This window comes from Populus alba, chromosome 3, assembly GCF_005239225.2.
Source record: "Populus alba chromosome 3, ASM523922v2, whole genome shotgun sequence".
Lineage (NCBI taxonomy): Eukaryota > Viridiplantae > Streptophyta > Magnoliopsida > Malpighiales > Salicaceae > Populus > Populus alba.
The window spans coordinates 17,264,007-17,288,764 of record NC_133286.1 but is presented as its reverse complement, the minus strand read 5'-3'; the positions used below and the strand labels follow the sequence as shown (position 1 = coordinate 17,288,764).

The 24,758-nt window shown below is 33.3% G+C and overlaps 2 protein-coding genes and 1 pseudogene across 3 annotated transcripts; all 3 read left to right on the top strand.

The window, feature by feature from the left end:
- The first annotated feature begins 6,932 nt into the window (after window positions 1-6,932).
- On the top strand, window positions 6,933-9,692 carry LOC118049102 (uncharacterized). The gene is made up of 6 exons (XM_035058987.2): window positions 6,933-7,258; window positions 7,403-7,536; window positions 7,862-7,972; window positions 8,072-8,222; window positions 8,536-8,807; window positions 9,311-9,692. The coding sequence occupies exons 1-6, from the start codon at window positions 7,001-7,003 to the stop codon at window positions 9,549-9,551; spliced, it is 1,167 nt and encodes a 388-aa protein (XP_034914878.1). The 5' UTR covers window positions 6,933-7,000; the 3' UTR covers window positions 9,552-9,692.
- A 1,932-nt stretch (window positions 9,693-11,624) lies between these two features.
- Window positions 11,625-13,993, top strand: LOC118049134 (probable phospholipid-transporting ATPase 5; annotated as a pseudogene).
- Window positions 13,994-14,416: 423 nt separating this feature from the next.
- Window positions 14,417-17,879, top strand: LOC118049101 (uncharacterized). 2 transcript variants are annotated; one of them, XM_035058986.2, is made up of 4 exons: window positions 14,417-14,658; window positions 14,749-14,851; window positions 15,901-16,084; window positions 16,953-17,879. In XM_035058986.2, exons 1-4 carry the CDS (start codon window positions 14,578-14,580, stop codon window positions 16,954-16,956), a joined length of 372 nt encoding a protein of 123 aa, XP_034914877.1. In that variant the 5' UTR covers window positions 14,417-14,577; the 3' UTR covers window positions 16,957-17,879. The 2 variants fall into 2 exon arrangements, with proteins under 2 accessions (XP_034914877.1, XP_034914876.1); XM_035058985.2 differs by having other exon boundaries at window positions 14,420-14,658; window positions 16,948-17,853.
- The last annotated feature ends 6,879 nt before the right edge of the window (window positions 17,880-24,758 follow it).

Here is a 24,758-nt window from a genome sequence, read left to right as displayed (position 1 = left end):
TATGAGTCGACCGGGTCTACAATATAATCACTTGTTGAAAACTACATTTTACTCCCTATAGATTTTCAGATGATCTACTTTGTCCTGTATTTTTTTATTTTTTTAATATTAATCCTAATGTTTTTGAAAATTTTCAATACGATTTTTGTTTTTTAATTTTGTTTTTTAAAGGAGGGGCATAAATCCTACGAGCTAGAAGCTAGCTATTGCATTGAAAAAAAAGGTAGACCAGTGCAGCTTAGATTGTTAAGCTACCAATATATATATATAGACTAAAAAAATCATTCCAAAAATCAAAAATCAACTTGAAATAAAAAATTAACTCAAGCTCAAATTTATTTTTTTATAAATTTTAAAGTTAAAAAAAATACATAATATGAGCTCTCCTCATCAAAAAACTACTTAATATAAATATTGTTTGTTTTAATAGTCTAAATACGATATTAATACTCTTTTTTTTCTTCGCTCGGAATTCCAACAATCTCTCTTTTCCTCTCTCAATCAAGAAGTAAAAAATAACAAAAATAAAAGTTTTATATCAAAATTGAATTACAAAAATATTGATATGTTGAAATTATATAATTTGTATGATTTTTAAAGTTCAAGGATCAAAGTGTATCTTTGTAAAATTTATAACACTACTCATGTTTGGTGTCATTTTTATTTCGGTCCTTTTTTTTAATCCCTCCCTTTCATAAGAAATTAAAATCAATTAATTTTTATTTGGGATTAAATCATTGAAAAAAAAATCAAATTAAAAAAAAAAATAAAAAAATCCTGCACAATTAATCTTCTACAACAATACATGAGAGACAGTACTAAAGCCTTGCATCATGAAAAACTCAGGCTTTGAGAGTTATATTTAATAATTATAATGCTGTTTTCTTGGGGTCAAACGGCAAGAAAACGGTAATGATAAGACTCTTCTCCTCACATTGAGCATTGTAACTTCAGGAAAGAAGCATAGAATACTATGAAATATTATGTAGACTTTCTTTCCATAAAATTAGGAACACTCATTTTAATTTTCAGGTTTAATAACTAGCTAAACATTAATTTTATTCTTGATAAAAAAAATAAATATTAAAGAAACCACTGATTTTATTGATGAGACGAAAATTCTTTACATGGTAGAGAGGAGGTACGAAAAACAAATAATGATATATTGTGTACCTAATGTGACTATTCATCACTAAAATCGAGACCATCTTTTGTTAATAACATATTCAGAAACTATTTCAGAAGTGCAGCTGCATCAAGCTCATTCCCTTGTTGTAGTGTCCTCAAGCAAGAATTCGCCCATGTCATTTCCATCTTCACAGCAGTATAAGGTACCAGCTCAATTTCAAGCACACTTCCAATCGATTCTACGCTCTGAGGATTCCCCCCGAACGCATCAGAATAGAAGTCATAACGTAGATATTTTTCATTTTGTGGCTGAACCATGCTTGTCCATTGTGTAATATCTTGTTGAGGCTGTGGATTTCCATAGAACACGTCAGAACTGAAGTCATTGTATGGATACTGATTTTTTAGTGGCTGAACCGTGCTCATCCTTTCTGTAAACTCTTGTTGAGAACACTGTAGATTTCCCCGGAATGCTTCAGAACTGAAGCCATTGCATGTATACTGATTATTTTGTGGCTGAACCGTGCTCATCACTTCTGTAAACTCTTGTTGAGAGCACTGTGGATTTCCCCAGGATGCTTCAGAACTGAAGCCATTGCATGTATACTGATTATTTTGTGGCTGAACCGTGCTCATCTCTTCTGTAAACTCTTGTTGAGAGCACTGTGGATTTCCCCAGGATGCTTCAGAACTGAAGCCATTGCATGTATACTGATTATTTTGTGGCTGAACCGTGCTCATTACTTCTGTAAACTCTTGTTGAGAGTACTGTGGATTTCTCCAGGATGCTGCAGAACTGAAGCCATTGCATGTATACTGATTATTTTGTGGCTGAACCATGCTCATCACTTGTGGAAGATCTTGTTGAGACTGTGGATTTCCAGAGAATGAGTCATAATTGAAGCCATTGCATGTATACTGATTATTTTGTGGCTGAACCATGCTCATCACTTGTGGAAGATCTTGTTGAGACTGTGGATTTCCAGAGAATGCGTCAGAATTGAAGCCATTGCATGTATACTGATTATTTTGTGGCTGAACCATGCTCATCACTTGTGGAAGATCTTGTTGAGACTGTGGATTTCCAGAGAATGCGTCAGAATTGAAGCCATTGCATTTATACTGATTATTTTGTGGCTGAACCATGCTCATCACTTGTGGAAGATCTTGTTGAGGCTCTGTGAGATCATTATGACCCCCTGGTAGATTCCTTGTAGTTACAGATGCTGAGGAGACTAGTACTGCCGGAACTGTAAAAGTAGATGCTGAGGAGACTAGTACTGCCGGAACTGTAAAAGTAGATGCTGAGGAGATTAGTGCGGGAACGGAAGGAGGAGATGCCGAGGAGATCAATGATGGAACTGAAGGAGACGCCGCAGAGAGCAGTGCTGGTACGGAAGGAGGAGGCGATACCGAAGAGACCAGTGCCGGCAGAGCTGAAGTAGTAGAATGCTTTTCATACTTTATGTGAGAAACAACATAATCTTGATCCTGTAAGAGCATAATTAAGGAACAAATTAAGAACGAGATTTTATAATTGATCACCTATCATTACTATGTGTTTCCATTATCTCTATTGAATCTAAAATCAAAGTAAGGGTGCGCATGCATACATGTTCAATCCTGTGGCCTAATAGACATACGATTAATTTCAATACCAACACGTACACTGCTACGAAGTTCAACACGTGAGCAATGCAACATGCAAATCTTTTCTAATGCAGCTGATCTATATATATATATGGTTTAGTACTCGAACTTTTTACTAGAAGTTTATGGATCTTGAAACCCTAGAAAGGATTTGAGTGGGGATTTATACCCCGATTTAAGTACATCTTGTTGAAGGATAACAATAACCAAGGATAGAGCATGCTTTGATTGTCCTCGATCGGTAGTTAATTAATTTTCCATGCCATACCATTAAGAACCCTAGGCTGGCGAGTTTCAAATATATACCAGTAAGCAACAAATTAATTAAACGCGTGTATGCATGTTTAACAAGGCTAAACAGAACCGTAGCAAAAACAACTTGACAAGATTAATAAAGAAAGAGAAATCTTACTGGTGATTCGATGCCGTGAAGAAGGTCAGAAGCAAGTTGATATTCATCCATAAGCACTTTGCCATTGATCTCAAAGCCAATGCTGCTCTTCGGAATGAACCTAAAAGCTCTCTTAGAGCCAACCTGCATGTCGTGTCCATTGCTGCGAACGTAAATCTCTTTCGTCTTCTGGGTTCCTTTCCACGTACCGCTCTTTGAAACTCTATCTTTATTTGATCCTCCATGCCCTTTTTTCTTCAACTTTGTGAAGCAATAAATATCGTGTTCTTCGCTTTTTTTCAACATTTCCCACCATTCCTCTGCGTTGTTATTATAAAGATCACATTCGATGATTGAATCGCAGGGAAGGGGTTTGCTTTTCACTTTCTTCAACAGATAATGAATAAGCAACTCTATGGAACTGGGTTTAAATCTATACCCTACTGCGGTTCTAGTACTTTCCATCGTGAAGCGCTTTCGCCTTGTGAAAGTTATTTTTTCTTCTTCTTCTTTACTGAGTAGCGGTGTTTATATATGAAAAAAGAGTTCTATTCCAGTTACGATAAGGAATCCCTTTATAAATGGATCGCAAAGGCCAACTTCATGATGCAGACTCATAAGATTCTCCACTCCTTATTGGGCTGGGTCTTAACAAGTTTCACATGTTAAAAATAATAATAATAGTAATTATGACTGAGCCCTTGTAGTTTAAGGAGGTTAATTAATTAGTCCATGTAGTATATGTTGACTATAGTTTAATAGTTCTTTGTTTAAAAAATGTGCTCTTTCCCAATCAAATTCCCCTCCTCAGCTACTTATCTTTCATTTTTGCGAACCTTCATAAAGAAAAAAAAAACAAATGAATTGATGAAATAGAATTGATGAAAGGATTAAGTTATTAAAGGACGTCACAACATACTTGGTTTAACTTCAAGGACTAAATTAATTAACTATAAAATAAAATTTGATTTCTTAATTCCAGCAAGATATTAATGATAAAGAAAACCAATTTACAATAACTATTGAATCTCTCTAGCTCAATATGTTATCAACGTACTGTTAATTTTTTATTCATCAAATAAAAAGTTTTTTTCTTTTTTTTGGGTTCAATTCAAAATTCGGTTGGGAAGTTTTCAAGGGCGTTAGGTTGTTGCGAGATTCCTGATGATAAATCCAGAAGTCGGCATCAATTCAATAAATGTTAATATGTATTATTATAATGCTATTTTTTAGTAATAATTAGAGAATAAAGTATAATAGATGGAGATAGTCATATATTAATTAATGACAAAAAAAAAATTATTATGACTGAGCTCTTGTAGTTTAACGAAATTAATTAATTAGTCCATATAGTATATGTTGACTATTTATAGTTTAATAGTTCATTTGCGAACCTTGATATAAAAAAAACAAATAAATTAATAAAATAGAATTGATGAAAGGATTAAGTTATTAAAGGGCATAACAACATACTTGGTTTAACTTCAAGGACTAAATTAATTAAATATAAAATAAAATTTGATTTCTTAATTCCAGTAAGGTATTGAATGATAAAGAAAACCAATTTGTAATAACTATTGAATCTCTCTAGCTCAATATGTTATCAACGTACTCTTATTTTTTTATTCATCAAATAAAAAGTTTTTTTTTTTTTTTTTTTTTTTTTGGGTTCAATTCAAATAACGTTGTTGCGAGATTCCTGATGACAAATCCAGATACCACGGGGGTTAAAAGTTTATTCATCAAATAATAGATGGAGATAGTCATGTATTAATTAATGAGATAGTCATGTATTAATTAATGAGATAGGAGATAGTCATGTATTAATTAATGAGATAGTCATGTATTAATTTTTTTTTTCATGTATTAATTAATGAGATGGTCATGTATTAATTAATTATGTTTCTATTTTTTTTAAAATCAAGATTTATTTGGGGTTGAAAATAAAAATTAAAAGAACAAGAATCATATTTATTAAAGAACAAAACCACATGCCCCGTTTAGAATTTGGCGTGGAAATATCCAGTTCTCAACATTCAATTTTTCTATGTTTTTGGTTACTATTATTTTATTCGCATCGATCCCAAACATTATTTTCAACTTAAAATTGCTAAATACCCCCTCAGGGGTCTGATTTTTTAAACTACTTTGTTAAACTCTTTCTAAAATAGTGAATGGCCCTTTTAAAAAAAAATTATAATGCCTCAAAGAAAGTATTATAATTTTTTTTTCTTATATTTTATATAGAGACATATTTATATAAATTTTTTTTTTATTAGCAATAAGAATTAAATTTTAATATAAATAAATAAAAACATTTAAGAATATAAATATTTGTTTCTATCTTTTGAATTTACTAGAAAGATTGCTTCCTATTATTTTTTATTGTTAATATTTTTTTTAGAATTATGCTTTTTTTTTTTTTTTATTTTAACTTTATTTTTTTAAGCATTGAATAATATATTTTTTTAAATAAAAAATATATAACAATATTAAAATTTTATTTTTCATATCAAAAATTCAAAATTATTAAAAAAATTAATTTGAAAAAAACAAATTAAATTTTAAAAAAAAAAACATATTTAGAACACAAAAACTTATACACTTCGAACTTGCAACACTTTTTTTCCAAATTAGATCTCCAACCTATAACACGTCTTTCAATTGGGTCTCCAAATTATATTTTTAAACCAACCCAACAATATGATATCATTCTCTCACTTACATTATGAGATTATTTGAAAACGCGATTAATATTATGTTTTTTCAAAAAAAATTATTTTTTTAATTATATATTTTATGTTTTTAGATCATTTTGATGTATTGATTTTAAAAATAATTTTTTATACAAATTATTATTTTAAAATATTTTAAAATAAAAAATATTTTAAACTATAACCACTATCAACCTTAAACATAATCTATATAACATGTTGCATTTGTCTTGCAATTTAAAGGAATCGAAATCACCTTAAATTTGAAAGTGAAGGACTTGATTTTATCCAATTTAACGTAGAGGTTTATAGTTTAAACACCAAGCATCTTTTTATTTTTATATTTTAAATTTTAAAAAATTATATTTTTTATTTTAAATTAATTTTTAAATTATTTTAATATGTTGATATTAAAAATAATTTTTAAAACATAAAAATATATTATTTTAATATATTATCAAAAAAAACTTTAAAAAACAATATTTACTCCATTTACAAACATTCTTTAAATCACTCAAATTGAGTTCGGTGAAAAATGATATTTTCATTTTCAACCCATTGAATAACACAAAATTTATACTTGGATCATAACACAAATATCTATTGAGTATAATACGATATAACTTGTGGTTTTTTTAAATAGAAAAGAAAAGGGCATGTATAACCTTAAATATGATATATAAATAAATAAGTTATTTGATGAAAAAAAAATTTGTAATTGGGGCGGATGCTGGAATAAATGCAAAGTCTACACACACACGTAGTATGTACATGTATAGACAAGGGATCACTATTTTACAGATCTAATGAATTGTAACAGTATTCGGATTTTGGGGTCTTTACTTCTAATAAAATGCACTAGATTAGTATGAGTTGACAATCTATATATATATAAAACGGGGTATCGAAAAATAAGTAATTTCTGCTGGGCCATTATACATTTGTTTTAGTTTCATTGAGGTTTTTATTAACTGAAATTTATCTGACTCAGGCCCACATGACCGGTCAATTGAAATACTCCCAACACTCTACCTTAGTCATATATTCCATACATCACAGGCAGTCGTTCTTGTAAGTACACAGCAACTAACGTTCAGGCACGGACAGCAGAAAGTCAATGTCTTCCTCGTTCTTGCCATCGACATCTTTTGCAACTCAAAGACGAACATCCCAGAAATTAGGAAACCCAATAACTGCCGGACCCCTTGATCCGTGTATAACTCCTGCTCCAAGTCCCAGACCCATCTTTCAGTTTCTAGCTTTTGGATTGATTATATTCCTCGCCTTGCTTCAGTTACTACCCGCCACTCATTTTCGAGACCCTTTCGACCCTTTTAGAAACTGGGCTCCTCTCCATTCTAATCCTTCTTCTCCAGTTAAGTTTAGTTTATACTCATTTTTTTTATATAGTTGGAAACTTTTTTTGTACCTGTGTAGTGATCATGATTGATGCTTTATTGTGTGTGTACTTGTGACTAAATAGTTCTGTTTTTTACTTTTACATTTTTTATGGTTATAGTTGAGAGAATTAAGGGATGCAAGAAATGCTGATGGAGGTGGAGATGATGGAATGGTGCATGTTGTTTCATGGATGGATTGTTTAGACCTCAGAGCTCTTGCAGTTCTGGCAAATTCAACTCTGTCAAGCTCAAGGTTTGTTTCAACTTATGGAAGATGATCCTTCCATTGCTGTCAATTTAGTAACTGATTTATGGATAATCCTTGTATTGTTAGTGTTGAAAAAGGGCTTAATCTAGCTACTGCAAATTTTCAACACGGGATGTTATATCCTTTGCATGTTTATTGTCTGTATCAATATTTTAATTTCATACTGTGTATTAGAGTTAATTGTTTTACCTTTTTCATTGGCTTATTCAATTGCTTGTTATTCTTTCTAGTGGGAGTTTAAACTTGGTGCAAAAGGCTTGTTATTATGTTTTGTTGATCTCGTTTCTCTTTTCTTGTTGATGATGATCAGCCATCCAGATTTGGTTTTCTTTCATTTCTTTATTCCCGGAGGGAATGAAGACAAAGTGTCTTTCTATAAGTTGAAGGTCTTGTTTCCACATTCAAACCTTGAAATTCATGGGTAAGTACGTCTATTACTATTATATTTTAAAACTTAACAATTCACTCGGAGAGGGTGTAATCTGTTCAATTGTAATGATGTTGTGGTGAAATATTGTAGGCAAGAGCAGATTAAAGAAATAATGAGGACTGTTTTTTCTGGGGGACAATATGCTGAACCCAGTTATGAGGAAATAGTACCTTTTATCATACCCACTGTGCACAATTTCTTGAGAAAATTCATATATGTCTCTGCGAATGTAATTATGAAGGTTAGCTCTATACGTTTAGTAGTCGCCTCTTGTTTTCTGTATTGCTAGTGTTTATAGTGTTTTTTCCCTGCTTTGTTTATCTTTTTGATGAAATGGGGTATTCTTTTGAAATGTAGAAATGAGCGCAAATGAAGCTGTAGAAAAAAATAATCTAAACTGGTTGTGATTTTCACTAGGATAAGTGGCATCAAGATTTAGGCTTTTTTTTTGTCAGAGGATAATTCATGATATTATAAGCGGCAACAGAGTATTTATCCAGATGATATTTGTCCTGAAAGATCAGTGTCATCAAGTTCCTTTACTTCTAATGCAGGCTAGAGTTGAAGAACTAATTGGAGTTGACTTGAACAACTATGCCATAGCAACAGCTGAAGACTGCTCCCAAAGATTAAAAAATTATGTGAATTTAGATGTGTTGCATGCTATTCAGAGATCGGCTTCAAAGGCATGGGTATCTGAGACACCTTATGCTAAGGATTCTTGTTTGCCAGACTTTAGCGTACTAGTTATTAATGCGAGGAAATTAGAAAAAGATTTTGTCGAGATCGTCTTATGGTGGAGCAAAGCTCTGAATTTGAGGGAAAGGTTTCAAATTCTCCTCTATTTCAGATTTCCTTTCTACATTTATGAATCTGACATGGTACCAGTTCACCTTTGTCTATTTAGGAGACTGTTGACTTGGTGAATAAAATTTTTTGAGCAATGTGTTTTTTTACCAGTAGGAATCTGAATGTTTAAGGGTTTGTGATTATTTCATCAGTTTGTCGAGTGGTGAGATTGAACAATTGCAATATAAAAGGAATTCAGGATTAACTTTAACATTCTATGGAGTGTTGATGCACTTTTAAGTTTCATTTATGAAAACAACAGGGCCATTTTGGCAGGGTGGTACATAAAATGTCAAACGAAAACAGTGGATAAAGCTTCTAAATGCTGTTATGTTTCGTACTTTATTATCACCTGGCCTCATACTGTTTCATTTGTTTCTGATTGCTAGAGAACATCTATTATTTTATGGAATCACTCATCACTCATCACTCCCCCCCCCCCTTTTTTTTCTTTTTTTTTTGGTCTTGGGTTATTTGCAGGACCAGTAAAAAAAATTTAGCCGTTGCATTAGCACTCTACAATAGTTATCTCAAGCTTTCTTCATCTTGGCTGGTCAAGGATTTCTCATCATCCCAAGTTAACAACAGTATGATTATCCACTACGATGGGCCCAAGACTAGTTGTAAGGAATCCATCAATGGCACTGCCTCGGAATACAGTCATGGCGCTGTCTGGACTCAGTACCTTCCTTCAACCTCAGATCGAATCTTGGGCAGCTAGGATATGTACCTCTGTAACAATGCAGAAGTAGGGCATGGGATGAAATTCGCCTTGAGATGTATCATAAGGCACTTGATGTTGTAAGTCAGATTGAACATGAAAATGTACGTCTTTGAGATAATTGAACATTTAATTTTTTTTCTTTGCTCTGATGTAATTGATACATATCTAATATGAATGGAAATTTTCTCCACAGTAAAATCGTTCTTTTGTTGTAGAAATTAGCCATTTTATGAAGGAATTTGGTTACAAGTTTCTCTCATAGGAGCAGGTTAGAAGCATAACTGTTGTATACTTTGGCTCTTATCTACTAGTATCAATTTTGACTTGAGCTGTTGAAGATTATTTGAGATTAAGAATCCTGTTAGTAGCACAGCATGATAGGTCTGAAGTTTCTGGAAAAATACATGTTCATCTGATGGGATGAGATTCTTGTGTTTAGGTAGCTAAATCATTGTGCACCTGGATAATTTAATGCTCGGTTCACTAGAGAAAACTATCTGTCATCTGATTTTCTGATGGTTATCTTTCATGATGCTTGAAACATCATGTGGAGTTTCCTTGAGGTCAAACAGTAAAAATCAAGACAAGAAAACAGTTAGTCCGAGATAGTCGAGATAAATCCAGGAAAGGAAGCATAGACTGCCATGCAATGTGTTTAGTGCAGTAAGAACTTCAGCCTGATTCTTCTGGATTTTTATTTGAGCTTAGGGATTGTTTAAAAAAAAATTTAAATAAAAGGAAGTAGCCGTTGGTTCCAAGGTCCTGTCTTCAATTGTTTTTATTTCCCTACAAGCTTCGCAAGTTTTATCCATTTTGTCTTCTCTTAGTCCCATTGGAATCCATTTCACAGCCGGTAAGCGTGGCCGCAATCAAATCATATTATAATCATTAAAGTCCCATCTGCTCTGCTGATTTTCGTAATTCTGGGGGAGATACTTCTTCATCTTCGGTTGATGCTTACCTATTATGTCGTAACCAGAGCCCATACTATAGTGGCATTAAAATAATTCTTAAACAGATATCTAAAGAAAGTGCAATGGAATGGTAGAAAGAAATGTTTTTATTCAAGGACATAAATAGCAAAATGATGAAAACACTAAAAACATATTATTTGATGCTGACCTGCAGACTTACTGTCCTTCTACACCCGGCACCATTGACTACAATGTTAAGCTTTGTTTAATAATGCAGCAGCCATGAAATTTGAGGATTTATGATGGCTAAATTACTAAACATATCTTGTATTTTGTATTTTGAGCAAGATAATACTTTATACATATAAAAGCATGAAATATTACAAGTTTGTCATCCAACATGTGTTATGATATTATCCAAAACGCTCTTGTTTTATAATAAAAAGCCACTTTATTTCAACAGAATTTCTTAGCAGGGGGTGATAGGATCGATGAACTTCCACATGTGGACGTTTATACCGCGAGTTCAACATCTCAGATTCGGAGGAAAGTTTACAAGATCTGGCTCGCAGATCTAGAGGGAGTTCACAGTATACTAAATTAACTAACTTGCCGTTTTTTGATACAGACGCTAGCTTACTTTATTTTGCAGTAACCGTGTGTCTTTCTTAGTATTTTCACGTTGTGTTGATCGACTTCGAAAATTTCGAAGGCATGCATAAACAAAGCTGACATTTATTATATTCAGATGAGAGAGTTACGCCGCATGTGTGAAGCCCAGTCAAAGGCCTGCAAGCTCCAACAAAGTTCTGAATTTTGAGTTGGTGTTGTCTTTCTCAGAAAAGATTAGTGATGGTGAAAGTTTAAAAATTGATAAAAGTATGGAAAATCTCAATAAGCAAAGAAATGGTTAATTTAAAAGGCAGACATTTCCAATTTGATGTGGGATGTTATCAGCACCCACTGTTTCATGTTAGAGTTCTGACAAAGTTTGGATGGAGACAAGTTGCACTCACTTGGCTATTAAAATCATTAGGGCTGGTCTTGAAAATTCTGGTTTTGGTGATGGTGAAATGAAAAGGCACTTTATATTTTCTTATAGTTGAAGTTCTGTTTTCTATATCATTCTGCGTTAACAGAAATTTGTGTAGCGAGAATGATGCGGGAATCATGTAGGAGACCAAAGGGGAAGGTAAGATGGAGCAAACTGTATTCATTTTCATGCTTTAGACCGCAAACATTCGATTCTGATCTGCTCAGGAGTTCATTGGTCAGCCAGGATTTTCTCGGGTGATTTTCTGCAATGAACCTCAACTGCACAAGAGAAAACCTTACAAGTACACAAACAACTCGGTATCCACAAGAAAGTACAATGCTGTCACTTTTCTACCCAAAGCACTTTTAGAGTTCCGCAGAGTTGCCAATTTGTCTTTTCTTTTGACAGCAGCGTTGTCTTTCACTTCTTTGGATCCTGTTAAACCTGTAAATTTTGATTGCTCCATTGGTATTTATGGTGGGAATCAGCATGCTCAAAGAGGCTGTTGAAGATTGTTATAGGTTTCCGCAGGTAACTTGAAGCAAAACATAGCATGAATTCTGATTTTCTACTCGTATCATTTGACAGTTCTCATTTCTCATCAATTATTATCTGTCACTTTATTTTCCATCACCCTGACATTTCAGAATTTTTATATTCTTACTTTAAAGTGAAATTTAGATAGATTTTCATGCTCTGTTGTGCTATCATTAATTCTCCGCAGGACTTGAACGTGAACACTCGAACTGTAAAGGCTCGTGCAGGAAATGGCTTGTTTGTGGATAAATTGTGGAGTGGACTTTCGGTAGGAGATGTTGTTAAGGTTAACAAGGATGAATACTTCCCGAGTGATCTTCTTTTGCTGTCTTCAAGCTATGAAGATGGTGTTTGTTATGTGGAGACTATGAACCTTGATGGAGAAACGAATCTGAAAGTCAAGAGATGTTTAGAGGTCACACTTGATCTGAATGAGGATGCCAAGTTCAGTGAACTCAAAGCTACTATCCGTTGTGAGGATCCCAATCCAAGCCTTTACAATTTCGTGGGGGAATTTAGAGTTTGATAACAAAAAGTACCCCTTGAGCCCTTCTCAAGTACTTCTAAGAGATTCAAAACTTCGAAACACCGATTATGTATATGGAGTTGTGATCTTCAGCTGGCATGATACAAAAGTGGTAAGGAATTCCACAACGGTGGTACCTTCTTTTGGAAGATTCTGATCCTCTCTTCAATTCGTCAAAGCCCGTGAAATCAGGTTTTCTACAGTTCACAAGGGCTCTCATATTTCTCTGTATGTCTCCATCGAAGCTGTCAAAAGTTCTAGAAGCTATGTTCATTAACAAGGATCTACAAATGTATGATGAAGCAACCTGTAAGTCTGTCCAAGCTTGAACTTCAAAATTGATTAAAGAACTTCGGTCAATTAGAAATCATTGTGTCAGATAAAACCGGAACTTTGACTTGTAATCACATGGAACTTCAAATTTGATTGAAGAACTTCGATAGGCTTGCAGAAAATGGTAGGGCATAGCAAGAATCAACAACTTCACACCTTTCAAATTATGCAGAAGATGGATTTCGAACTCTAGCATTTGCTTACCGAACACTTGAGCATGCCGAGTACGAACATTGAAACTCACTATTTACGCAGGCAAAGACGACAATAGGTCCTGAGAGAAGAATTACTGGATCAAGCAACCGAAAAAAATAGAAAAATAACTAATTCTGTTGGGGGTTGCTTCTGTCAAAGACAAGTTGCAGAAAGAGGTTAGCTTTCTCTCTTTCTGAGTGAGTACATGCGAGGGATTGAAAGTTAAACATTTTGTTTTAAGGAACTGATGCATCATTCTTGACTTCTACATTAGGTTCCAGGATGCATAGATAAACTTGATCAAGCGGGGATGAAAATATGGCTGCTCACTGGTGACACGAAGGAAACTGCAATAACTATCGGGCGAGGTTTATGAACGTTTCTTAAGAGAGAAAAGTCCCTAAAGGAAAAGAGAAGAAACGTGGAGATCATCCTAAAGTGTATCATTTTTTCCCTGTTCTGCAGATTTTCTCGCAGCTTGCATCTGCAGAACATGAAACAGTTCCATGTATGTTTGAGCAAAGAAGCTGAGTCTAACAACTTCAAAGAGAGATGCTATTAACAGCTTTTTTCCATTTGTGCACCATCTCAAAACTGAGAAATCAGTGGAAAAGATAACATAATGGTCATGCAAACTCCAAATACAATTAATGAGGAGCTCTTCTTTTCCTTGCCGTGTCTTCCTGTGAACTTGGTTGGTAATTGCAGATTTTCTTTGGTACTAATAGATTGCCTTCTCCTTGTATTTCAGGCTATGAAAGAGGATATTGTGCATCAGATTGAAAGTTCTTGCCAAGAAACCGATACAGATTCACCCTTTGCTTTGGTGGTGGATGGAAGAGCTCTCGAAATTGCTTTGAAACTCGATGAGAAGGACCAGTCCTTCATTTCTTTTTAAATTTATTTTCAAAATTCAATTATACACCATGTTTTAGCCAAGATAGGAAACTATTTTTTCTTCCTTGTAAGAAATAAAGGAAAACCTTGGTATAATCACTAACCTATATGTCTCCATCCTTAACGGAGTCCCAAAATAAAATATTTTATCAATTTAGTCCCGAATCTTTCAGACATTTCTCAATTGGAATTTTCTATCAATGTTTACTTGACATGTCTATGCACATTATGCTATAAAACGATGCTGTTTGAAAAACTTGTCCAAGAAAATGATAGATATTGATAAAAGGATCCAATTGAGAAATGTCCAAGACGTTTATCGGAGCTAATTGATACATTAGTTTGTTTAGGGACTCAGATGATAATAAAGTGGCTAATTTTAGGTTTTAATAAAATGATTTTAAGGAGAGAAAAAATATATATTCTAATTTAACGGGCTGCAACTGTCTAGCTGCCATAACCTAAACGCCTATGTTTCCTCTCTTCCCAGCTCCTTAGGGTTTGCTCGCTACCTCAGAACCACCCCACCGCCATCTCCTCCACCCGCGGAAGCATCCGGAGCTAAACAATCACAAACCCTCTCACATGGATAACAGAGGAGAAACTTTGGTTGATAACAGTCCCGAAGACATACGCTGGCTCTGTAACCTGTCAGAATCGGAGCTTGTAAGTTAAACATGGATTTTCTCATTTATTTCTTGCTCGTATAATTCATGATGAATTAAATAGCTTTATTTTTTTAATTTCTGCTCGCAGGATATGCTTATTAGGTTAAAATCATTAGTTCTTCATCGGGCAAAGGTACTCGGTCATGATGAACTTGCCAAGAAATTCGATTCGCCGACGCTTCGAGCCGTCGGTATTTTTTATGCTCTTTTTTTCTTTTGTTTTTAATTAATTTTTATCGATTGTAAATTGATATGGAGTTATGGTGAACTGTTGAAAGTTTAATTCAGAAAATAATTTATGTGACGGGAAGTTGCGCTGAGCCAGCTAAGTGTCTGTCCGGGTTTTATTTGACCTGCGCCAGAGTTTCTCACCATAAAAAAAAAAAAAAAATCATGCATGCTGTGCAATTGTTGCATTTCAGTCGTGTGTGTGAAACATCTGTGCTGAAAATTTGATTCTAACTCACCACGCATGTATTGTATCCATGGCTGGAATGCGATGCTCATGATATGTGTGACTATTGCTATTGTTGCTCTGAGGTCTTTCTTGTTAGGTTGTCTTATTCATTTGTTTGTTTGGTGTACAGGATTCATTTTTATTAGCGTTTGTACTCTGTTTGACTTGTTCTCAATGGCAATTGACATTAGAACTGGAGTAAAATGTTGTGAGATTAATTTGATGGCCACATTGTTAGAGCTTGAGATGCTTAATGTTATGTGGCCCTAACTTGCATTCTAGTGTCATTTATGACCTCTGCTACATCCTCCAAACCCAATTAGTAGTTGAGAATCCACTGAATCTTCTAGCCCTTTAGGGATTACATTGCGGTGCTCGTCTCTATAAGCTTGTGAACACAAAAATGATGTCCAGATTCCAATAAAAAAATTGATTATTGTGACCCTCTGATTGTGTTAGGTGTTTGATATGATTAAAAATGAAGGGTAACTAAGTATGATGAAAATTGGTCACTGAGTGTTGCAGTTGTAAATTTTTCAGGCTGCCAAGAAACTGCATGGCTCAAGTCCTAAAACTGCAATTGCGAATCACTCTTGATCATTTGCTTAGAATTCTTCTTTGGCAGCTCCAACACTAAAAAAATGTCCTTACATGCCAAATATAATGACAGAATGTCTGCATCATTCCCCTGGATGAATGCACCTTCCTTGTAACTTGAATCAATTCTGTGAAGTTTTCAACTTTTATAGTGGCTAAGAAAGGTTTTCTCTGAGCCATGTGCAGGGCTCTTTTTGATGGAATATCTGAAAGGAAAGGTTAAAGATTTATCACATGTTCAAGGCTTGACTAAGCTTGCTGCATTCTCGGATTGTTGCAATCTATTAGAAGGTAATCCTGGGGATGACTCCAGCATTGAAGAGCTGAAGGCTTCCATCGCTATTAATGAAAGAAGGAGACCAATCAAAAGGTATGAAGTATCTCAAAGTGCAGTTGTTAATGACTTTCTGTTAAGTTATGATTTATTTTGGTTAGATGCTTGGACCTTACTGATAGTTCTAGAATTATTTTTTTATCAATTCATTTACCTACCTTCATTGGAAAGTTGGAATTCTATTGGTGGTGATGCTTTAAAGGAAACAAGTTATGATTTTGTGCAAGATTTGTACTAAGAACACCATGATTATCATTCTAGATTTAGTATCTAGTTTTTGTCGAAGATTTGATCTCTGTCTTTCCTTGTGCTTTTATTCATCTAAAACTACATCCAATTGATCAGCATCTGGTTCATTTTGTTACTTTGATTTTCCTGAAGGATGATTAATACTTGTTCATTAGTTTAGAGAAAATGCTTGAGGGGTTATGTACTTGCTGAGAGATTTTGTCATTTATTTCTGTGTGGTCAACTGATACTGGTTCCTGCAGATTTTGAGTTAAAATTAAAGGTGATGTTTGTGTTTCTTTGGCAAACTATGGATTTTTTTGCTGCCCTATTATCACTTCCCTTACAACCAAAGTCTACATCCTTGAAAACATACCCAACCACAACCATGCAGGCTATGTAGTCATTGTCATTCATGTTTCCTAGATTGCAAAATCCATCTTGGACAATGAATCCGTTTCCTGCCAATTGAATATGTGAAAAGGTTTTTCTGGACACCAGTGCAATTGAGTATACGTGGCATACATTTTTGTTTCTCAGCTGATTGTTTGGTTGGTGGTTCCTTGCTGAAATTTGTGGCTATTAAAACAAATGGTATTGATGAAGTTCTACTGTCTTCCCATGATTTCTGATACATTTTGTTAATCTTTCTGTTAATCGATTTTTCACAGAGCAGGTGAAGAGGCAACCAAACAGAAGAAACAGAGATTATGACATTATGTCAGCATATCAAGGCAACACTGTTGACTAACAGCAGCTAACCAATTTGTCACGGGAAGGCAGGCTTTTTGCTGATGTTGGCTCCAAAGATGCAAAACTGTATCATATATTTTTGCCACAAACTAGTCTTTCTACCCTCCTTTGTGGATCTTGTATGTGAACATGGGAAGATCTATATATAAAGCAATCTTAAAAAAAAAAAAAAAAAAAAAAAATCTCCGATAGATTGTTATTAATTGAGATATTGACCTGTTCAATTTAGAAATGCAATCTTAATTTCGGTGCAGAGCTTGTTCATTGTTTTCAAGCCAATATACGTATTTTAGAAGCCATTTATCTGAGAATCCTGGTGCAATAAGCTTTGTGCAAACCATTTATCTGAGATGCAAATCAATTTGGATTGTAAGCCATATGAGCAACTATGGAAGCCATTCGGGTGAAAAAGCAAACACAAAACGCAAGACAAATGCCGAATTCAAGATAACCATGGAAGTCCAGTTATGGTCCGAGTTCTTCAGGGAAGGCCACCTGCTGTCCGAGTTCTGGTGTGAAACTGAGATCGGATTTTGAGCTGCATGGCTTGATGAGCTATTTCATAATGGGGATTCATGGGATTCTCTGGGTTGGGAGGGGACAAGAGTGGGGATGTGATGGAAGAAGCCACTGAAATACATCGAACAGCCTTTTGAGGGAGTGGGCTTTAGTCATTTCTTCATTCTTTTTCCTGTTGCGACCAAAGCATGATTTTCTTGTTGGCCGTGCTTTGTTTTTTTTTGTACCAACAAACGCATGGCAACAAGGGGCCATGAGGGCCCTCTTGCTCTTTAAAGATCTTGAAAGGAAATGTCAATTTCTCCTTTCACGTACAACAACATTTTGTTTTTTTGTTTTTCTTGTCGAATTATAAAACATTATTTGATATCCCAATTCCTAATCCAATAAACTGCTTCACCTAAAGAAGCAGTTCATAAGATAAAGAAGTGTTTCCGGCCAACCCTAAGGGACACACACTCTGCTTCAACAAGTTAATTAGAGACATTAATGGAGAGCCTCTCTTGTGGAATTTCCATTTGGAAGGGAGTTAGCTCCCTGAGCCGGAAGAATCAATTTCTTCTCTCCAAAGTCAAACTCTCCATCCCCTTTATCAAAATAACCCCCATGCTTTGTAACATCAGAAGACAATATCATAAATTAGCGCCATTCATCCAAAGTTTGTTCGAGGCCAAAAGAAATGATTAAAGATACATCACACTGTCCCCCCTCGCTCTCCATATCTTTCTTTTTTCCTACCTTTCCTCCTCGTTTATTCCAAAATTTCACCTGCAAGCTTCCATATATATATATATATAAATGGAGACAATCACCGAGCAAATAGACGCCCGAGACAATTACTTGAACGGTGTTGTGTGGTGCCATCAGGGGAAAAAAAGAGTGGATAAAAAGCTGGGTAGGTCTACAAGCCATGCGAAGGGATCTTATCGTATCATAACCTTGTACAAGATTATAACATGGTGTCGGTTTAAAAACGAATAAACGTACGCTAATCACTTTTAATTAGTGGATAATGGACAGTACTGGACCTAAAAAAGATTTACTTAAGCATCAAGGCACCCTCTCCCAATGATGTTATCCTCCTATAAAATTTATTCCCCGCTCCATGAGTTCACCCAAGACAAGAAGATGGCTACTGTCTCGGATGGAAAAGCAATTCCACCAATGAAAACGAGACTCAAATTCAACTTTGAAAATTATTCCTCCATAGTATTATTAACTGATTAACAAACAAACACGGCCTTATGACTCTTGGCTGATTAGCAGAGGGAGGTATGTTTTACAGGTCAATGTCACCACATCATTTCTGTGATTTTGTTCATGTTAAGCTCCAGGCAGAATCTTTCAAATGAAATCAATCAAGGGAAAATCTTGGTGACAGTGCTAATTCGACCACTCCTATTTCTTTCTTTTTTAATATGAAGCGAAAGGGCAATGGGATCCCGTCTCTTTCCTGCTATGATTCAAAAGAAAAGTGTAAAGTATCTCTGATTATATATATTACCATTATTTATATATTATTTTCTCCCTGTAAATATTTATCAGTAATTTCCTGCCGGCCGATGGAATAAGTTGTATGATTGTATTTTATTGTACAAGTAAAATTGATTTCCAGTAACAAAATTATTAGAGGCCTGTCATTATCCTTATCCTCAGTACAAAAGGTAAGAACATGCCAACATAACTTTTTTATTTGTCTGTTTCATTTTTCTTACCTTCCTGTTTTATATTTCTTCGTGGTCAATTTTTGTTACCTCGTTATGGATGACAAAGAACCTCTTTAGAGTGTGTATATTTTTGTTTTATGATTTTTGATTGTTTTGATGTGTTGTTCTTAAAAATAAATAAATAAAAAATATTAATTTAATATATTTTAAAAAATAATTATCACTGTAATATTGAACATTACCTTAGTTTTTTAGTAAGAAAAACTGTGCTTCGTCTTTCTTTTGATAGGGCTTCAAACTTACAGGTGTTGCTTGTTTGTTAATCTGTATCACCGATAACTGAATGTTGCTGTATACTAATCCCAAGGATTTCTCTATTAATGTATTGACAAAAGATGTATAGTTTTGGTTTCAGGACAGAAGAAGAGACAAGGACAAAACAGTAAATTTCCTTATTCTTCTTTGAAAGCATAAATTTAACCGCACAAAATTGTTCAAAGACAAATTTATAATAAAAAGAAACAAATTTATTATTGAAGAAATTTAAAACAAAATTCTTGAACGGATTTAATAATATTATAATAAAAAACTCTATATTCTTAACTTTTTTATATAAGTTTTGAAAAAAATTAGTCTCACTCGCAATGGAGTGGAGCGCAGGAAAATAAATAAATATATATATGTCGATCACATGGGTTTGAACTAAAGCAAATTCAGAACTGGAATCGATTTCTCACGACAAAAACCACTGTTATGCATGGGTTTAAATTTTCTGGATTGCGAGCATGATATTATTTATTTTTATGTTTTAATTTTTTTTTATTTTTTTTACTCTAAATTAACATTTTTTTCAGTTTTTTCATATCTTTTTAGCATGTTAATGTTAAAAATAATTTTTATTTTGATACATTTTAAATAAAAAAACACTTTAAAAAACAACTAAAACTCCACTCTCAATCACTTAGTAAATAATATCATGATTTGGAGAAGATCTGTATCTACTCACTATAAATGTAAATATAACTTGATATACTATTAAAAAGATAATTAATACGTGGATTAAATCATAAACCCGATCAAGTCTTCGTGAGAAATTAATAAATTATATATAAGTGTTGGGAATATTTTGGTAAGATGAATATTATTCCAAACATAAATAATTAAAAAAAAAAAAAGAAGAAGAAGAAGAAAGGGAAACGACTAAGAATTAAACTCTCAGCATTTCTTTTTTATACAAATCCTTGGATCCTAAAAAGTAAAGAGCTCCAGCCCTCGTGTTTCATGTCATGCAGTCACTTGGCTACATATCTATCTACTCAAGATCAGCCCTCGTGTTTTATACAATTATTTGTAGAAATTTGTCATTCATGTTACACGATCTTAGACTATATATCTAACATCCTCTCACCATGCCTTTTGTTTCAATGAGAAGACTTTAAGCATCCTTGAGTCTTTTTTTCTTTTTCTTTTTTTTACCTTAACTAAGAACATACATGCTGGTGTAGGAGTCCTCGACCTTGAAGCTTTATTGGGTGGATTAGTCAAATATTTACTTACAAATTTGCATGAAAGGTCAATTGTACGTTCCCACCCACGAGGAATTTAACCTCTTTTTTGTTAGTTTTGTGTTTTCTCCCGTTAATTATCTTGAGAAACTTATTTTAATAAAAAAAAAATTGTTCCTTTATGATTATTTTTTTTGTTTTTGAAAACAGTTGATTAATTAAAACAATACAAGATTAAAAATAAGGTATTCATTTACCATTGAAAAGATTGATGAAAGAAAAGTATGGCGATGATTACTCTCTTATTTAGAATTGCAGTTTAAATAAGAGATGAACTAAAATTAAATTTTATTTTTTTTGTTTAAAATTAAAGGTTTTTTATGTTTTTGAATCGTTTTGATGCGTTGATGTCAAAAATAAATTTTAAAAATAAATAAAAAATTATTTTGATATATTTATAAGTAAAAAATACTTTGAACAATAATTGTTACTACACTACAAAACACCTCTGGAAGAATTTTATATCAGTGAGGGTTGTTTTGGGGCTAAAATAAGAGTATCATTTCTTCTATATTGGGACCCTCTTTGCTTTGAATTCCATGCCTTTTATTGTTTCTAAAAATTTGAAATTCTTGTTGCTGCCTCTCCTTTTCTTTATACCAACCGAAAGAGATTGTCGTTTTTTTTCCCCCTCTTCCAACGCCAGAAAGGATATATATCTCTATATGGGTTGACTAAAACGACTATGCATTTCAAGGAGCATCACAACAACATCATCACCAATATGCAATATTTCCATTGCTTTGACCAGAAAAACACCTAATTAAATTGTCTCTAAGCGGCGGGTTCTGGATTTCTTCCTCCATGATAGAATAATTGTTTCACCTAATTTACCTGCCTAGGTGAATTTCTGCTGTTCCTCCAAGGGATGCAAAGCAGTGTAATTGCTCCATCATCCAATTGCGTTCTTGGATGGTGAGAGTTAGTTGAGTGATTGAAGACACGGCTTTGAAATCACACAAGACAATTGAACAATGCCTTGTAAACCAACGTTGTCGGATTGACATCAAATTAATTAAGACCACTTAATTAGTTCTTGGGAATTTTGTGTCTGTTCTTTTTTCTCGAAATTAACCCCCCTTTGTCATAGCCAAATCAACTCTCTGTTTGCTAAATTTTAGGCTAAATTTGTATTTTAACATCCTTGATGATGAAAACGATGTTTTGCCAAGGAGAAAATGACATGGCGGAAAAACCCCATGTTCTTAAAGTATAAATTTTAATTTAACTTAAACCCGAGGTTACATTATGACGATTAGTAAAAATTTATGAATCTTCAAATGTTTTATACGAACTGTTTCTATTATTCATCAAGCGAACTTAATTTCGACCTATAATGAACAGTCATCTCCACATAATTAAAATAATTAATTAAAACATCGTTATTCAAATAATTATACCATGAACACCATAAAAGATACAACATCAACAGTTATTCAAATAAAAATTCCTTGATTTAAATCACCACAGTGTTCTCAAGCAAGCAAGACAGTAAAAAGGTAACATTTAATAATCAGCCTCAGTAATAGGTACAAAACTAGAATCCATGATGGTAACTCGATTGATTTTGATTAAGTGTGAAAACAATCATATCAAAACCTAATGATGACGAACATTGAGATCATCAAATTGAAGACATTAATTATGAGTTAGTTAGGAAATTATGGAATCCTGAAGTAACCATCAACTTTTAGAAATGCAAGACCGTTTACTACTTTCTAGGGCTTGATTAAAAATGATAAATCACCATGGTTTAATTAATCCTTTGGTACCACCTAGCTAGCACTGGAGCCCTACATCGATCCTTTCCATGATAGGGATCATGCAGCGCCCAGCGTTTTGCGTTGCCTTTTCAAAAGCATACCGTAAGGTAGAGGTTGGTTGCATCTTTAGTTAGTTCTTGTCACCTCCAGTACTGATCTCTAATGCCAATCAACTTTTTTTAATTATTAATTAGCTAGGGTTCAGCATCTTTAGTAAATAGTTCGGTTTCTGTTTCTAAATTTTTCAAAAACGGGAAAAAAAAAAAAAAAAAAAACTTGTTGGTTTTCCATTATTTTGTTGAAAGAAGGCAAAATCAACAACCATCATCACGATTTTTTAAAATCATTTTGTTTGATTTTAAGAATTTTCGATGACTGGTTGTATGCTGTTTAATAAGTAAGAGAAAAAATAAATAAATAAAAATATTCTTATTATTTTTAATAAGTCATAAATCTTATTTTTTTTAATGGGTCATTATATTTGTATCTATATCTTTTTTACATAAATTTCATAAAATAATTAATATGACATAACTAATTATTTCATATCCATCATAAAATTTTTTTTCCCAAATTATCATTTGAAGTTGTAACCTATATAATAAAATTGTTACGTGGTGCCTGCATGTTTGAGAGTGTGGTTGTAATTTTTTTTTTCAAAGTATTTTTTACTTGGGAATATATCAAAATAATATTTTTTATTTTTTAAAAATTATTTTTAACATCAGCACATTAAAATAATTGAAAAAACCCTAAAAAAATAAATATTAATTTGAAACAAAAAATAATAAATTTTTTTCAAATTTCATGAGATTACCAAGAGACGATTCAATTTCTTGTAGTGTAACTATCCAACCGTCAACCTTTAAGGGGGGAAAATCCAGTTGAAGAAATCTCTATTTTAAAAAAACAAAAGTTCTTCCAGGGAAGTTACTATTCATTAATTGATTATGCCAAAATAAGCAAGCAACACACTAAGCTAGCAGTGCCTGGCCTTTATTAAGCAATAAAAGGAAAAGCAGGATTTGTATTCCAAATTAAGACATGTTGTTACACTGTTCTCAAATATGTTTTTAGGGTTAGTGGGAGATGTAATTAGTGTGTTCTTGAAGCATATTCATTGACCAAATGCTTGGAAACCCCACCGTTGACTAACACACAATTATTGTCTCCATTAACCCAAAAGATTATGCAATTGAGCACTTCATTATGAGTTAGCTTAAACAGGGCCACCTGAGATTGATTTAACGCACATACACATATGGTTAGTTTATAAAAAAAATAAAAAGATTTAATTGGACCATTTAATTTGTTGTTTTTACTCTCCTCTTTTTTGTCACTGTAGAAGGACATGGAGACTTGCATGCGCGCGCTACCTAAAGCTGAAGCAATTAAGTTCTTGATTTAATTAATCAGATTTTGATCTCCAAGTTTCGTAATCATTGCTTTGATTTAATTTAATTAATTAGCAATGGCTTCTCTTTAATGATATATATAGCTGACTTTTGAAGAAGAACAACATGCCTTGCTCATATTCATAATTATTCTTGACATGATATTGCTACATGCCATGCTTGTTGGAAATATTTAAAATGCGTGCGTTGCTATATTTGATAAGCAACGCTTCATAGTATTAATTCTATATTAGCTTGACTTTGATATTTGTCGACTGTGCTTTTATTTCATGGTGTTTTGTATTTATATATCCTTCTGAAGATAACTACTTGTATGGATTGATCAAATTGACACGCCTACTTGCAAAATGAGCCACCGACAGCACTCGTGTCCTCTTCCTCATTCTACATATTTTATTAGTTTCCAACTACAAAGTGAGGACCCCCCTTGTTGTGTATTGTTGTGGATAAGTTCTCAGTAAGGTTATTAGCTAGACTCAATTCGTGAGTCAACAACGTGATTTGTAATTAAATTGAATTGTTGGATAGGTTCAAATTTTAAAATTGATATATATACAGCGTGCCTAGAGTACTTAAGTACATAAAAGTTGATCTAGCTTGATATAAATAAAAATTAATCTAGCTTGATCTAAATAACTTGAAGAATTATCTACAAGTCAGTTAATCTAGTAAAACCTTGTTTGGATATATTATATATATCCAAAAATAACATAGATTATAAGATCGAGATAAATTTATAGAAAAACTTTGAAGAAAATTACAAAACTAATATTAAAAAAAAAAAAACTAATGCATAACAA

Excerpts from the sequence above, each read along its gene's own strand:
- LOC118049102 (XM_035058987.2), top strand. The coding sequence starts at position 7,001 with ATGTCTTCCTCGTTCTTGCCATCGACATCTTTTGCAACTCAAAGACGA. Across the intron at positions 7,973-8,071 it reads TCAAACCTTGAAATTCATGG|GCAAGAGCAGATTAAAGAAA; the intron begins GTAAGTACGTCT and ends GAAATATTGTAG. Across the intron at positions 8,223-8,535 it reads CTGCGAATGTAATTATGAAG|GCTAGAGTTGAAGAACTAAT; the intron begins GTTAGCTCTATA and ends CTTCTAATGCAG.
- LOC118049101 (XM_035058985.2), top strand. The coding sequence starts at position 14,578 with ATGGATAACAGAGGAGAAACTTTGGTTGATAACAGTCCCGAAGACATA. Across the intron at positions 14,852-15,900 it reads GCCGACGCTTCGAGCCGTCG|GGCTCTTTTTGATGGAATAT; the intron begins GTATTTTTTATG and ends AGCCATGTGCAG. Across the intron at positions 16,085-16,947 it reads AGAAGGAGACCAATCAAAAG|AGCAGGTGAAGAGGCAACCA; the intron begins GTATGAAGTATC and ends GATTTTTCACAG.